General features: G+C 36.8%; 1 protein-coding gene across 6 annotated transcripts in view; it reads left to right on the top strand.

Annotated features, from left to right (window-relative positions):
* ATP2C1 (ATPase secretory pathway Ca2+ transporting 1) overlaps positions 1 to 17,461 on the top strand; it is a 156,846-nt gene that overhangs the window by 101,340 nt on the left and 38,045 nt on the right. For all 6 annotated transcript variants that reach the window (XM_055413781.2, XM_088840647.1, XM_088840654.1 and 3 more), the window contains 4 exons: positions 11,582 to 11,737; positions 12,787 to 12,855; positions 13,782 to 13,857; positions 15,246 to 15,312. In XM_055413781.2, coding sequence (XP_055269756.1) covers positions 11,582 to 11,737; positions 12,787 to 12,855; positions 13,782 to 13,857; positions 15,246 to 15,312 — 368 coding nt within the window. The remainder of the gene's footprint in view (positions 1 to 11,581; positions 11,738 to 12,786; positions 12,856 to 13,781; positions 13,858 to 15,245; positions 15,313 to 17,461) is intronic.

Here is a 17,461-nt window from a genome sequence, read left to right as displayed (position 1 = left end):
CACTAGCAAGCAGGTTCCTCTGTGTTGGGTAACTTCGTTAGTGGGGCTATCTTTCTGTGTCAGAGCATTCTGACTTTCTGAGTTACTAAGTAAATTCTCCATTTACTCAGTGGAAAACTTCATATTTTGACAAATTAAAGATTCTGCTTTAATTTGCTATTCTTTTTCAAAAGAGAATTTTTTCTAACATTTGCTAGCATATTTAGGCAAAATGTCCTCTCTTTAGAAATCAGTCTGTGTTATGAAGTCATTTTTTTAGCCATTCAACCAATAGTTGAGTACTGTGTATAGACTGCTATACCAGGTTTCAAAGCTAAGAAATGCAAAAGACAGTTTTGTGCCCTTTCTACTGGGAGACAGCAACTTGCAAGCAAAGTAATTAAAAGAATAAAATGTGTCTTCTTATGTAATGAATTAACTCCTTGGGCTTTCAGGGCTGTTTTCTTTCTGTAACATAGAGTGGCCCTAGGGGAGTGCATCCTAACTTTTAATATGCTCAGGACTCATCTGGGTTCTGTTTTGGCAGATCTGAGATGGGGCATTCATAACTAGCTCTTAATCTGTGCCAAAAGTACTGGTAATCCACCACATGTAAAAATATATATTTTTAAAAAACAGCTTTATTGAGATATATAGTTCACATACCAAACAATTAACACATTTGAAATGTACAGTTCAGTAGTTTTCAGAGTTGTACAGCCATTACCACAAAGTATATAACATTCAAAAACCTCTTGATGAAAGTGAAAGAGGAGAGTGAAAAGGTTGGCTTGAAGCTCAACCTTCAGAAAACAAAGATCATGGCATCTGGTCCCATCACTTCATGGGAAATAGATGGAAAAACAGTGGAAACAGTGTCAGACTTTATTTTTTTGGGCTCCAAAATTACTGCAGATGCTGATTGCAGCCATGAAATTAAAAGACGCTTGCTCCTTGGAAGGAAAGTTATGACCAACCTTGATAGTATATTAAAAAGCAGAGACATTACTTTGCCAACCAAGGTCCGTCTAGTCAAGGCAATGGTTTTTCCCGTGGTCATGTATGGATGTGAGAGTTGGACTGTGAAGAAGGCTGATCGCCGAAGAATCGATGCTTTTGAACTGTGGTGTTGGAGAAGACTCTTGAGAGTCCCTTATACTGCAAGGAGATCCAACCAGTCCATTCTAAAGGAGATCAACCCTGGATGTTCATTGGAGGGACTGATGCTAAAGCTGAAACTGCAATACTTTGGCCACCTCATGCGACGAGTTGACTCACTGGAAAAGACTGTGATGCTGGGAAAGGTTGGGGGCGGGAGGAGAAGGGGACGACGGAGAATGAGATGGCTGGATGGCATCACCGACTCTGTGGACATGAATTTGAGTGTACTCCGGGGGTTGGTGATGGACAGGGAGGCCTGGCGTGCTGTGATTCATGGGGTCGCGGAGAGTCGGACACGACTGAGCGACTGAACTGACTGACTGACTGACTGATATAACATTCTCATCATTTCCAAAAGAAAACCCTTACCTTTTAGCCTTCACCAACTTTGTCTCCTTGCCCCAGAGCCTGGTAGCTACCAATCTGCTTGTTCTGCTTGAATAAACGTGCCTATTATGGACATTTCATATAAATGGAACTATACACTGTGTATTCTTGTGTGTCTTGCCTCTTTCAATTAACATAATGTTTTCGTGGTTCATTATGTTGTAGCATGTATCAGTACATCACTGCTTTTTATTGTCAAATAATAGTATTCTGTTATATGACTGTATTACACTATTGTGAATCTATTTACATTTAAAGAATTACTGGTAGAGAAAGACTTTTTTGTGCCATTTTGCTATTTGTTTTCTGTGTGTTTTATTTTTTATGTTTCTGATTTCCTCCAGTCTCCCATTTTTAAAATGCTTGATTCACTTAAAAAAATTTTATATATTTATTTAGCTGCATCAGGTCTTAGTTGCATTGCAGCATGGCGGCTTCTCTCTAGTTGTGGCGTTTCAGCCCCAGAGCATGTGGGCTCAGTATTTACTGTGGGCCACTCACTAGTTGCAGTGTGTGGACTTAGTTCCCTTACCAGGGATTGAACCCATGCCCCATGCATTGGAAGGCAGATTCTTTACCACTGGACCACCAGGAAAGTCTCTGATTCACTGATTCATTTCATTCATTCATTTATTTTACTTAAACACACAGCATTCTTTATTGTAAATTTCAAATAGCAAATTGGTTTTCGTTGATTTTTGGGGGGGTCTTAACTCCAATACTTTGGCCACCTCATGCAACGAGTTGACTCACTAGGAAAGACTCTGATGCTGGGAGGGATTGGGGGCGGGAGGAGACGGGGATGACAGAGAATGAGATGGCTGGATGGCATCACCAACTCGATGGACATGAGTTTGAGTGAACTCCGGGAGCTGGTGATGGACAGGGAGGCCTGGCGTGCTGTGATTCATGGGGTCGCAAAGAGTCGGACACGACTGAGCGACTGAACTGAACTGAACTAATTGAACTAAAATTTATATATAATGTTTTTTATGTTTCAGCTGTGTATCATTATAATTTGATATCTGTATATACTACAAAATGATCACCACAAAAGGTCTATTACCATACAGTTGACCCCTTCATCCCTTTTGCCCACTCTCAAACCTTTCCTTCTGTTGACCACCAGTCTGTTCTCTATGAGTTTGAATTTATTGATTTATTTTAGTGTGTGTGTGTGTTAGATTTCATGTATGAGTGAAATCATATGCTATTTGTCTATCTCTGTCATTTCACTTAACATAATACTCAGAGATGATATGCGTTGTTGCAAATGGCAAATTTCATTTATTTTTATGGCTGAGTAGTATTCCATTTTGTGTGTATATGTATATATGTGATCATCTTTATCCACTTATCTATCAGTGGACGCTTAATTTTGTTTTCATACCTTGGCTATTGTAAATAATGATGTAGGGAACACATATAGGTGCATATATCTTTTCAAATTAATGTCTTTTGTATTCTTTGGATAAATACCAAATACGGAATAGTTGAGTTATATGGTAATTCTATTCTGAATTTTTGAGAAATCTTAATACTGTTTTCCATACTGCCTGCACCAATTTACATTCCCACCAATAGTGTATAAGGGTTCCTTTTTCTCCCATATCCTTGTCAAGGCTTGTTATTTCTTGTCCTTTTGATAATAGGCATTCTTATAGGTGTGAGATCAAATCTTATTGAGGTTTTGATTTGCATTTCCCTAACAATTATTGAAAAAGCTGGCTTGAAACTCAGCATTAAAAAACTAAGATCATGGCATCCAGTCTCATCAATTCCTGGCAAATAGAAGGGGAAAAAGTGGAAACAGTGACAGATTTTATTTCCTTGGGCTCCAAAATCACTGCAGACAGTGACTACAGCTATAAAATTAAAAGATGCTTGCTCCTTGAAAGGAAAGCTATGACAAACCTAAACAGCTTATTAAAAAGCAGAGAACTCACTTTGCTGATGAAGGTCCATATAGTCAAAGCTGTGAATTTTTTTTTTTAGTAGTCATGTATGGATACAAGAGTTGGACCATAAAGAAGGCTGAGCACTGAAGAACTGATGCCTTTGAACTATGGTGCTGGAGAAAACTCTTGAGAGTCCCTTGGACTGCAAGAAGATCAAACCAGCCAATCCTAAAGGCAATCAGCCCTTAATATTCATTGGAAGGACTGAAGCTGAAGCTCTGATACTTTGGCCACCAGATGCAAAGAGTTGACTTACTGGAAAATACCGATACTGGGAAAGATTGAAGGCAAATGGAGAAGGGGGTGCCAGAGGATGAGATGGTTAGTTAGCATCACCGACTCTATGGCCATGAGTTTGAGCAAACTCTGGGAGAGTGAAGGACAGGGAAGCCTGGTGTGCTGCAGTTCATGGGGTTGCAAAGAGTCAGACTGGACTTAGTGACTGAACAGCAGCAGCAGTTAGAGATGATGATCTTTTCATGTGCCTTATTGGCCATCAGTATATCTTCTTTGGGAGATTGTGTATTCAGAGCCTTTGTTCACTTATTTTTTATTTTTGTTGTTACCTTTGTTCATTTATTTTTTATTTTTGTTGTTATTATTTTTACTGAAATCTTTATTTCTTCACATGGCTTTAAACTTTTATAAATTCTTTCCTTTCATTTTGTATGGAAGGATTCAGTATTTCTTGTTGACATTTCTATTAGTGATGAATTGTCGTAGCTATTTAAAAAATAGGAATGTCTTAATTTTTAATTTTTGAAAGATAATTTTGCTGGATATGTAATTCTGTTTGATTTTTTTTTCCCCTCGGTGCTTTTATTAAATATGTCATTCTACTGGTCCTAGCCTCCATGGTTTCTGATAAGAGATGGGATGTTAATCTTATTGAGAGTTCATTGTACGTGTTGAATTGCTTTGTTGTTGCTGTTTTCAGGATTCTGTCTTTGTCTTGTATCAGTTTGGTTATAGTATCTCTCAGTGTAGATGTCTTTGAGCTTATCCGGTTTGGTGTGTATTTGTCTTCTTTGATGTGTAAATTCCTGTTTTTCATTCCATTTAGGAAGTTTTCATCTAATATTTCTTCAGATATTCTTTCTGCCCACTTCTAGGTTTTCTTTTCCCCCCTTCTTCTGGGACTCTTATAATGCTGAAATTGGTATGTTTGATCATGTTCCACAGATACTTACGCTGTGATCATTTTCCTTATTCCGCCGCCCCCCCCCCCCCCGCTTCAGATCTGCTGCTGAGCCCCCCTAGTGCAATTTTCATTTATTATACTTTTCAGCATCAGGATTTCTTATTTTACCACACCACACCGCTTGTGGGATCTTAGTTCCCTGACCAGGGATCAAACCCAGGCCCCTGGCAGTGGAAGTGCAAAGTCCTAACCATAAGGTCACCAGGAAATTCCTAGATTTCTTTTTTTTTTTTTTTACAGTTTTAACTTTCTTTCTCTATTGATACTCTCTTTTTGTTCATTAATTGCTTTTCTGATTTCTTTTAATTCTTCACCCATGGTTTCCTTTTTGAGCACATTTAAGACAGTTGACTTAAGGTTTTTCTAGTAAGTCCAATGTCTGGTCTTCCTCAGGGATAGTTTCTGTCAATTTAGTTTTTCCTGTGAAAGGGCCATACTTTCCTATTTCTTTGTATTTATAATTATTTGTTGAAGTAGATATTTGGGGTATTATGTACATCCGATTTGCTCCTTCCTTAGGGGTTGTTTTTGGTTGTTGAGGGCTGCAGCAGTCCATTTTGTTTAGTGACTTTTACAAATTGTTTTTACAAAGACAAGATTCCTTGTTGTTTGTGGCCCTGAAGTTTCTGTTTCATTATCTTCAGAGTCAGCCTTATCCATCTGAAGCCAGAAAACTGGGAGTGGGGGAGGGGAGTGCCACTCTCCTGCTCTTTCCAGCTTTTCTCTGAGTTGGGCCACTTCTTCATCACGGAGCTAGGCTGCCTACCATTCTGCCTTCACACGCCTTCACCTTCTTCTTGTGCCAGACTCAGATCTGTAGGGTCCTCTCAGGTCTTTTCTGAACTTGCTTCTGATTCTGGACATTACACTCTGTCTTCCCTGGTATACGTGGTGGCACTTCCAAGCCTATATTTCTTCAAAGAACTTCCACCTTACTCTTTTCCTTTTCAGTCTTTGGGTGTGTCTGCTGCTTTGCCGTGTTCTGTCCTTTGCCTGCTAGTATGTATGTTTAATCTTTTGTCAAATACCTGGAAAGCCACTCTAGCTGGAGTTAGGATGTGAAATAAAGATCAGCCCCTGTACCAGTCCTTTAGGGAACTGCCAGACAGGTCAGAACACACACTTACATTATTTTAGGAATAGGGTCCAGGAAAGAAGCTTCCATCCCCACTGCTGTTGCTGCTTCTCTTGGGAATGGGGACGGGCAGGTAGAAAAATAAAAATGCCTGTTTCTTCTTAAGCATTTCCCTAATTGATTTGTTTTTTATTCTAGAGTTTGTTCTGTCAATTTTTGCCAGCTTATGATTGTTTTAGTGGAGGGACCGATTGTTTGAGTGCCCTGCTCTACTATTTTCTATGATGTTATTCATGAATTATAAGTATTTATATTGACTTCAGTGTATTTTTTTGGCAGGTGTTTTGATAAATTGATTTCAGCATGTTGCCTTTCCTTATTGTGATTTGTCACTGAAACTTTGCTTTTAAATTTCTGAATTATTAAACTTACATGCACACTTGTAAAAAAGAGCAGTTTACAAACATATTAAGAGATTTTAAACTAGCTGTCAAAAGAAGTTAAGTTAGAATGTTGGAAAAGGTATATGGTTTATTTGTGGAATATGGAAACATGCATATTCACTAAAAGCTGTTTGATGTAATCATGTGTGTTTGAGTTTGGAAAAGATGCATTTTTCTTTAATAGTATTATCATACAGCTGAGAAAACCAGTCTAGAGCAATAAAGAGTGTTGGTTCTCTGAGACTTATTATTTAAACTGAAGCTCTGCTTAGTGTGGTGGTGTTGTCTTTTTATAGTTCAGTTGTTAAATAGCATAGTGAGCTGAAGAATGCTGTTCATTTTAAAGTGCTGAAGAGAAGGAGCTTCTTTTTTCCTCATTCAGTTCAGTTCAGTTGCTCAGTCATGTCTGACTCTTTGTGACCTCTCATTAAGTCACTAGAATTTAAAAAGATGATATGGGTGGGTTAGAAGTGAGACTTAGTGTCCTTGTTTTAAGATTCTCATTTTACGTTGGTGGGAAAGGACTGTTGCAAAAATAGGTTCCCTTTTAAAATTTTATTCTTTTTAATAGTCTTAGTGAAATATCCTGTAAATCATTGTTAACTGAATTTAAATTATTGCCTTTAAATTATTGGCAACTTGAGCAAGTTGAATCTGTACTCTTAAGTCAAAGTTTGCAAGCATTTACCATAGGATCAAATTCATTTCTTGGGTGGACTTTGATTAATAAGCTCGAGCTCATGAAGAATTTTTAATTATATTTCCTTCATTTGAATAAACAGTAAGAGGAATCTTAATTTTTGACAGCATAAGAAATTTTATCATGATCAGGCAGTTGTAGATGACTATTTTGAAAAATACATTTCTGAGGAAAGAAGCCCATTTCCAATAGCTTTTAATTCTGGACTCGAAGTGATTAACCTAGCAATATACAGGACACCCAGATGTTCTTTAGTTTAAGAACTTATTTGTGGCTAGCAGTTGTACTGTATTAACTGATTTTTTTTTAAGCAGTCACTTTTTGCTTTCCAGGAAATCTTTGTGACTTTAGTTAGCATTTACCTTCTTTCTTCCTAATGTTTTATAGAAATAATCTTGATATTTTTATCAACCATTTTAATTTGGTAGATGTTAAATATTCAAATTGTGGATTATATATGCACCTTGTTCTTTTTTACAGTCTGCCTTTTGAACTGTGTTGGGTCTTATTTACATCTCCACCATAGTGCCTGAGGAAGCATAATCAGTTTCCTTTTTAACAACTCTTCTGAAGGTTTTATGTTTGGAGCTGGCTATTTCTTTGATTTCATTTTATCTTAACTTTCTCTCATGAGTGCATTGGATAAATGACTCTGATATCTTTCTTTTCAGATGAATTGTGACTTTGTTAAACTGTAATTGGGCTTGCCTGCCTTATTAAGTACTACCCTTCTTAGAAATGATTGCCTTCCCCTCATTGTTTCACAGCTGCTTTCTGTGAAAAGCAGTTGAGAGACTTATTGGTGACTCACAGTCACCATTAAGAAAAACTACCTTGTCACTTAAAATTAATATTCTTGTTCAGCAGACAGTTGAGAGTTATGCTATATCGTATGATTTAGACAAATTTCATTGATAATGTATTGTTAATGTTTTAAGTTTTACAAATTTATAATTATATAAGAAAAAAGATAAGGGCCCAGAGCTCCCTTCTCTTCCACATTAGTTTGTTTACTAAGACAGGGCTGTTGTATAAAAAATTACATGGCCTGTTTTCTGTAGAAGAATCTGATTTGAATTAAAATTCTTACTCTCTTAAATGATGATTGCACTGCTAAGGCTGACACAGAAGAGCTGGGTCCCTGACATAGTCAGTAAAGCCATGCTTCCTGCCTCTTTAAAAATACAAATTATTTTTATATTCCTTGTCCCTACAGACACCCACCTAATGCTGGCATTTATTCTTGTTTAAGATTTACATTTAAAGTAAGAAGTCTTTAGTGGAAAAACGTAAATTTCACTTTTCTTACAGAGAAAGGAGTTCTTTCTATAACTTGTATACAAGTTTCTGGTTCTTATTAAGTATTAGGTTTTTCTAATTAAAAGATCAGAAAATTACAAGCATTAATGATTTTAGTAACAAGCATTAATGAGAAGCTTGCTAAACAAAACTTTTTTATTTTGAATAATATAGGAGTTAATTTGTCAACTTTAAGTTTCATCTCCACAGCTTACTAACTGTATGATGTTGGAGGAGACCTTAATCCTTCAGCTAGTCTGAAAAATAGTGATACTACTGCATTGGAAGGACTGATGCTGAAGCTGAAACTCCAATACTTTGGCCACCTGATGCGAAGAACCAACCCATTGGAAAGGACCCTGATGCTGGGAAAGACTGAAAGAGGGAGGAGAAGGGGATGGCAGAGGATGAGATGGTTGGATGGCATCACTGACACGATGGACATGAGTTTGAGTAGGCTCTGGGAGTTGGTGACGGACAGGGAAGCCTGGTGTGCTGCAGTCCGTGGGGTCGCAAAGAGTTGGACACAACTGAGCAACTGAACTGAACTACTAGTGCTTGCCTCATTGGAGTTGCTAGTAGCTAAGTAACTGTTTGTAGTTAACTTCGTATAAGTATGTTGCTTGGTGCCTACCAGATAGTGAGTAACAAAGTGTCAGCTGACTATTTTTAGTGTTAATATCATCTTTGAAGAAAAAGACCTAACTTTTTTCTTAGTGTCTTAGTCACTCAGTTGTGTCTGACTCTGACCCTGTGGACTTTAACCTGCCAGGCTCCTTTGTCCATGGGATTCTCCAGCCAAGAATGAATTCTGGAGTGGGCTCCCATGCCCTCCTCCAGTAGATCTTCCATACCTGGGGATTGAACTCATGTCTCTTACTTCTCCTGCATTGGGAGGCGGGTTCTTTACCATTAGTGCCACCTGGGAAGCCCTATTTTTTTCTTACTTATTAATAAAGTATGAAAAATCAGACAGTCCTAAGATTAATTTGGAAAGAAAAGTCAAATGTGTTCTTTTAATTTAGGAAAATAGAAATAAAAAAATCCATTACCTTTTAGCATGGCAGGTGTTTTTTTTATTTGTAGTTGAGGTGAAGTAATGAATCCAAATTTGGGGCTTCTTTGGTGGCTCAGATGGTAAAGAATATGCCTGCAATTCAAGCGACCTGAGTTTGATCCCTGGGTCAGGAAGATCCCCTGGAGAAGGAAATTAGGGCTCTGCAAAAGGCTCGTCAGCTTTGAGAGCTTTTCTCTATCTAAGTGTCACGCTCCATTTTTACCATGTTATTTCCCCCCCACTATCAGACATTATATTATATACACTTATTTATTTTTTCAAATCATTTTCCCATTAGATTAAAAGCTGAAAACAGGACCTTTGTTTTGTTTACTCCTGATTCCCATTGGATGTGATATAGTACAGGGCCTGGGACATTATAAGCATTAGTAAATAACTTTTTAAATGAGTAAGTCAAAGTTTTATTATGTAGGTGGGGGGAAAGAATCCATTAACTCAATTTTTCATAATTATTTTCCATGAGATTTTTTAAGGTATTTATGCTCATAACAAAATGACTCATTTAAAAAGATGAGATTTATTCCCCTTCCCCAACCTCTGAGAAAAGAAAAACACATTAGAATGGGCTTCCCAGGGGACTCAGTGGTAAAGAATCTGTGTGCCAGTGCAGGAGTTGAAAGAGACATAGGTTTGATCCCTGGATTGGGAAGATCCCCTGGAGTAGGAAATAACAACTGGGAAAATTTTATGGACAGAGGAGCCTGGCAGACCGTAGTCTATAGGATCACAGAGAGTCGGACACGATTGAGTACACAAATTTAGAGTACTTGGTACATAGTATGAATTGTCAATCAGGAGGCCTGATTCAGAACACCAGCTCAGTTGATAATAACAGTGAGACTGCACAATCATTTAATTGCTCTGGATTTATTTTATCTTGTTTTCTTTCTTGGATCTAACTCAGTGTCTGGTACATAGTTAAGGTAAATGTTGGTTGGGTGAATGAATGAGTAAAATCATGAACCAGGTTGTAGTTTTCCGGAGATTGTCCTACTGATCCTTGAACAAGAGCTTCTGGAAAATAGATCAGAGATGTTTGCTGCTGCTAAGTCGCTTCAGTCGTGTCCAACAATGTGTGACCCCATAGACGGCAGCCCACCAGGCTCCTCTGCCCCTGGAATTCTCCAGGCAAGAATACTGGAGTGGGTTGCCATGTCCGCCTCCATCAGAGATGTTTGGGAAACATTATTCTATTGAGTCTCAAGCTTGAGCTTGCATCAGAATTACATGGAGGGCTTGCAAGGCAGTCTGTTAGGTTCACTCTCCCAACTCTCTGTGGTAGGGCAGTAAATGTCTTAACAAGCTCTGAGGTGTTAGAGGTGTTGCTGGTTCTGCTAAGGCCACTCTTCCACAATCCCTGCTATATCTGTATTCCTTTTGAGGTGATTGACACTGATGCATCACAAGTTTTGAGAAACAGTACCATAGGGGAAGCTGTTTACCTCTTAATACAGTGTTTCTAAAACTTACTTAACCATAGTACTCCTCCCTTGTGTGTATATGTAAATATATGTGTGTTGGTTTAATCAATGATCATCTGTCTATAACATTATGCACAATGTCTATTAACATCCTTGGAATTATTGTTCTGTGGGCCATACTCATAAACAGAGCCAGGTCACATCTGCAGTATTTTCCACATATAAAATGATGTTTGTTTTTTTCATGCTTGGGTAGGTGAATTCTTAATTGTGTTAGAAGTACAGCCCTCAGTATTGAACCCTATTGCAGAGTTGGATGATGATATGATATTCATGATCTGTATGGAAACATTTATGTGCATTTTTGATTCTTGCTGACATAGATTTCAAATAAATGTTAGGGATGTATATCAAGAATTCATGAAAATTAAACCCAAATTATGAAAATATTTATTTCTTAGTACCTTTTATACCTTTTTAGTTATATTTCTCTTCTGTTACAGTTGGTTTAAACCTGTCAAATCCATTTTCAGGACTTTAGGATATGGCAAAATTAGGAAATAATTTTAGAAAACTGATGAGGGTTGAGTCTTCTCTAGATAGAGATTGTTTTATCTAGTGTCTCCTTATCCCCACTTGTATTTTGAAGTTCAGGCTGATTTTGTCTCATAGGTCTGTCAACCTTGCAAGTCAGATTTTTTTGACTTAGCTTCATTTTTAAATATGATCATTGAATAATGGATATGGCAAAAGTTTTGGCTAATTTGTAATGGGGAGGATATTGGCAGAAGAAATGGTGATTACAGACTCCTTAGATTTTGATTTTAGCAGGAAGAGTTTTCAGACTTGAACTGACTAGAGTGCTTTATGTTCCCCAAGGCTGTTGATCTTTCTGTTGATGAGTCCAGCTTGACAGGAGAGACAACACCTTGTTCTAAGGTGACAGCTCCTCAGCCGGCTGCTACTAATGGAGATCTTGCATCAAGAAGTAACATTGCCTTCATGGGAACACTGGTCAGATGTGGCAAAGCAAAGGTAAATTTTCGTTCATGTTTTGAAGATAACAGTTCCTTTGTTTTCAACCATTTTCTCAGTTCTTTTTTTGGCTAATTTTACATGGATCTTTAAAAAATATATGAGGAAGAAATGGCAGAATTGAACATAGTCCTTGGCAGCTCTTTGTGCACCTAAGGGTAAGCTGTGTCCCTGAGATAAAATACAACCATAGTTCTTTCATTTACCAGGCAGTTTTTTTTTTTTAGATAGAAACAGTGGCTTGTGGATATGTTCACCATTGGTTGAATAAAATTTCAATTTAGTTGATATGGTACTAGCTATAATATTCTGACTGTATATCACTCAGTTACTGATTGATTTCAAATATTTTATTTACTGGATTCTGTGTTGTGCTGTGCTTAGTTGCTCAGTTGTGTCTGACTCTTTGTGACCCCGTGGACTATAACCAGCCAGGCTCCTCTGCCAATGGGGATTCTCCAGGCAGGAATACTGGAGTTGGTTGCCATGCGCTCTTCTGCGGGATCTTCCCAACCCAGGGATTGAACCCAGGTCTATTGTACTGCAGTCAGATTCTTTACCATCTGAGCCACCAGGGAAGCCCAAGAATACTGGAATGGGTAGTCTATCCCTTCTCCAGGGAATCTTCCCAACCCAGGACTCTAACTGGGGTCTCCTCTGTTAAAGGCAGACTTTTTACCAGCTGAGCTACCAGGGAAGCCCTTACTGGATTCTAATATTACACAAATATAAAAGGCATTATTCAGTAGTATTTGGAGGGGAAACTACATTAAAGGTCTGAGTAATAAGAAAGGTTCAAATTTCAGAAATATTAATATAGACCAGAAAATGGGCTTCAGAACTGAGTCATTGATGAATTTAATGAGGTATTAGTTTTTAGGGATCTGTAGTAACTTTGGAAGTAAATTTCCGAAGGGAATCCTGAATATATTATGTCAGACATGTTGACTATGGGTAGCTTTGGAGAAAAGAAACGAAGGGGTTTTGTTTTCATTTGAGGACAGTGATTCCATCTGAATGTAAATATGATTTCTTGTTTTTTTCTTTAGGGTATTGTCATTGGAACAGGAGAAAATTCTGAATTTGGAGAAGTTTTTAAAATGATGCAAGCAGAAGAAGTGAGTAGTTTGTTGATGTTTTGGTTTCAAATCTGAAATATTCTCCATTTTAAGTAGGGGAAAAGAGAACATTGGAGGATTATTTTATTGCTTTCAAAAGTAATATTTTATTCAGAATATCAGTTGTCTGTTGCTTAAAAGCATAATTGGAAAGCCTGTAATTGGAAGGGCTTGAATTAATATTGTTAATATTCTGAAACATTCTGATATTTATTCATTGTTTACATGAGAAAAAGATTTATTTTATGGCCAGTTATTTATAAGGCTTATTATTTTTAGAAATTACTTTTATCATATTAATTTTAAAGATTACTAAATAGTATAGTTGTGCTTTACAATATATCTTCTACCAAAATTCCCAGCTTGACATAATTCCAGGTATCTGGAGAAAAAAATGATTGCAAAGTGAAATAAGTAACTTGTACAATATCCTTGTTTAAGGTTATTGAAAATCAGTTCTCTCATTTAAAATACCTCCTTATATATAAAAAAGAAAGTGCATTCTACAATATCATTTTCTCAGGTAACCTTCTGAGATTCCCGGATGTGATACAGTGTGTAAGATCATCTCAATGTTGGCAATAGAAGGATTGCCAGAGACCAGGGAGCCAACAGGATAAAAAGATGGGTTACAAGCATGTTTGTGGATCTAGAAAGGAGAAAGAGTAGAAAAGTGAGGAGCAGCTGATGATATTGAAATCCTGGGGAAGTTGCTAGGGAGAACAGATTTTTCTCCAAAGAGGCATAGAGAGCACAGACCTTTTCAAATAAACAGGTTTTTAAAAGTCTAGACCTCTAGGCCTCCTAGTTTCTTGCTGAAGGAGTTGTGCATGTCATGAGTGTGTTAAGCACTTAGAGTCCCTGGCACGTAGTAAAGCCGACTAAATTTAGGTAATTGTGGTGACACTCTTCTCCAATTTGTCAAGGCACCAAAAACCCCTCTGCAGAAGAGCATGGACCTCTTAGGAAAACAACTTTCCTTTTACTCCTTTGGTATAATAGGTAAGAGAAGAGTGAGTATGTATATCTCATAATATTTACTTAGGTTTTCTTTTTTGAGTGGGAAGTGGGAGTTAGGTACATACTTACAAAAATCCATTAATTCATTCATGTGTTAAGCTGCTATTACTTTTTTTAAACTATTAAACTAATCGCTGGACATTGTCCTTTTCTACAAAGATAGAAATCTGTATTTCCTATAGTCAGTTTGATAAATTGAAAGGCAGTTTAGCCAATTAAACCTTTCCAGTTTATAGTAACACTTTACCATGAAACCACCTCAAATTTTTTGAAATAAATTTTTCAGCTTTTTGATTCCATGGTTCTAATATAATGCATTGGACATATTTTTTCTTGTTAGGATGGAATAGGAGAGGGGTCAAGATAAAAATCAAGGTTCAACAGATTGTAAATATTTTAGCCTTTAGTTCATACTTTCAATGATGGAAATACTCAGCTCTTTTGTCAATACAAAAGCAACCACAACACAAATGAATATGGCTGTGTTCGGAACAAAAACTATTTACAAAAACACATAGGAGGGGCACAGATTGTAGTTTGTTTGACCCTGGTATAATTAATCAGACATAATTCCTTTTATCAGGGTAGTATTTGGGATGGTATCTGAGAAGATCACAATCTGGATCATTATTTTGTAATTGCAGAAAGATGAAGGACATCTTGTTTTAAATGTACATGTTGATCTAGAATACAAAGTTACTTTGTTTTATTAAAACTCTGATGCTGTGATTTTCCTCAAGAAACCAGTGGTACATCCCTTCCCCTCACCTTCTTTTTCAAAGATAAAGATTAAAGAAGAGAGTAAAGAATCAGTTGTTTGGTTTATATTGCTTTTTAACTTTCAAATGCTGCAAAGGTAGTAATTTTTAAATGTTAATTGCTGTTTTAGTTGTCTTACATCATCTTTGGGCTAAGTCCTAAATACTTCTTGGTTTGCAGTACAAATTTTATGTGTAGTATCTGGGTATTGAGTTATGAGAAGTAAAGTTCTAGGGTTTATTTTTGCAAACCTGACAGTTAATAGAAAACCTGCATGTATGTGCCGTCTTCTTTTTTTCCCCCATTGTACAAAAATACTGGTAATGTTCTCTTATATTGGGAACTTTCAGATATTATTACTTTAAAGGATGGGTGGCAGCGGTGGCAGCAAAAGGTAAAACTAGGTGTGTGCATGCATACACAGCTTTAACCTTAATATTAATTTAATCTTCCCTCCTTAATGGAGTTTTGTAAAATCTTGCAACTGTGATCTGATGAACTTTCCCTTTTATATCAAGGAACTTTTGCTGCCCTCAGCTTGTTGTTCTATTCCTTGTATGCTCAGGTGATTTTATATAAAAGGGGAAAATAGCTGTTTGATTCTGTTATAGGTATCATCATGTTGGTTGGCTGGTTACTAGGAAAAGACATACTGGAAATGTTTACTATTAGTGTAAGGTAAGTTCTAATGATTTGTTTATAATTTGAAGTCTTTTGCCTCTCATTTTTTTGTTTGGCATAGCTTATGTTTCATTATAGGTTTTATACAAGCACAGAAGAGTATATTAACTGTACTTAAATAGTTCAGAATTCATATATTGAAATGAGCTCTAGGAAAATGAAAACCTACATGTGTGCCGTGTAGAAACTGCACACTACATATCTGGTATTACCAACCAAATATTGCGTTTTTATGTTTAGACAATTAAGGATCACCAAACTGAAAACTAGGAGAATGAGAAAGAAAGACCACAGTATGGAAACTGAATGATCAACTCAGAGGAAAACCAAATGTGCCAGAATAGAAGAAAAATTGAAAATGAACAGAAAAGTGTTCATATTTTTAGAGATTTTAGAAGAGATTGTATTCATGACAGACAAATTGCTGTAGAAAAGGATCACAGGACCCACATTTTTTTTTCTTTTTCAGTTATTAAGTTTATGATTTTTAAGAGACATCCCTGGTGGTCCAGTCGTTAAGATTTTGCCTTCCAATGCAGGAGGTATGAGTTCGATCCCTGGTTGGGTGGCTAAGATCCCACATGCCTTGTGGCCAAAAAACCAGAACATAAACAATAGAAGCAATATAGAACAAATTCAGTAAAGACTTTAGAAATGGTCTACATCAAAAAAAAAAAATCTTAGAAAAAGATGATTACTGAAATTAAAAATTCAACTTAAAAATTGTAAGTCAAAATGGTCTCCCAAAAGAGAATAAAATGTCCAAAACAGAGGAGATAAACATATCAAAGAGAATAATTCAATAAATGCCATATCTCATTAAAAGGAGTTTTAAAAAGAGATAAGAAGAAATTATATAAGAAATGAAGCAAGACATGAATCTTTATAGATTGAAGGGATCCTCCAGATGCCAAGCAGGAGGACCAAAACTCCAGCCTAAATACATCATTGTGAAAGTCAAGAAAACAGTCCAGGTCATGTGTAAAGGGAGGAAAATTTGACTGGTATCATACTTCTCATTAGCAACTGCATTTTCCATCACAGGGTGTTTTTAATCTCCACTAAAATTTCAGCTCACAAGACTTTCCTGGGTCATACCTGGTACCTGTGTCCTGAACACCCCAGGGCAACTTCCTCTTCTGAGTGTTCCTGCAGCAGTCCCTGCAGCAGTTCAAACAAGCAGATGAGATGACCATGTGAGGGCAGGAGCTGTCCTGGGTTAAAATGCCTCATATTCTGTAGGAGTCAACATCTCTGGAAACATATACTTTCCAGGATGCCTGATAGGACCATGTCAGTTATGAGAGTCACCACAGTCAGGAAACCCAAAGCTATGGCTTCCTATAAGATAATTATAATTCTTCCAATCCATAGATAATTTATTGGTCAGGAGATAACTTTTATCATAAGCAGTATTGCCTAGCAACATAGTTGCTATAGTGTTACCACTAAGGGAGCAAAGCTAGAGATTTAACCAAATAGAGAAGGGGAAAAAGGATTTTTTAAAACCTTCATCCACAGCCACTTTGAATTAAATTAGAAGACAGTGGGGCAGTACAATTAAAACATGGAGGGAAGTGATTTTAAATCTGTAAATCTAGGACTAGCCAAAGTATTAATTCAGGTGATTATAAATGGGTAAGCAAGTAGTCAGAAAATATATTCTTTACCTACTCTTGTATGAATTCTAGCCAATCAAGAGTGAAAGAAAGGAAGACAATGTTGTATAGGCTGTGAGAAAAAGTGGGACTCACTCAGTCCTCCATGGAGAAATTCTGGATGACAGCTCTGTGATAGGTCTAGCAAGTAATAGTTCAACTTTTAGAATAAAAACCAGTGGATTAAAAAAAAATCAAATGGAGTACAAGGAATAACTAGGATGAATAAGAAGTTAAAAGATATTTGTGATTGAGTGAAGGAGTATAGTTTTTCCTTGGAGGAGCAAAAATGCAACTTGAAATTCTTAGCTTCAATATATGTAAAGAAACATTGGGTTAAATATGAAATGAATTTAAAATTGGGCATGAATTTTATTAATCATTGGTATATCATCTATTGGACTCATTTTTTTAGAGTATTTTTTAAAGAGTACTTCATGAAGATTAACACATCATGACTTTTATTCCTACTTTTATTCTCAGGGTCC

This window comes from Moschus berezovskii, chromosome 1 (assembly GCF_049115385.1).
Source record: "Moschus berezovskii isolate FMDL1 chromosome 1, NW_MosBer_1.0, whole genome shotgun sequence".
Lineage (NCBI taxonomy): Eukaryota > Metazoa > Chordata > Mammalia > Artiodactyla > Moschidae > Moschus > Moschus berezovskii.
Note: the sequence above shows the minus strand (reverse complement) of the source record. Positions and strands in the feature narration are given on the sequence as shown.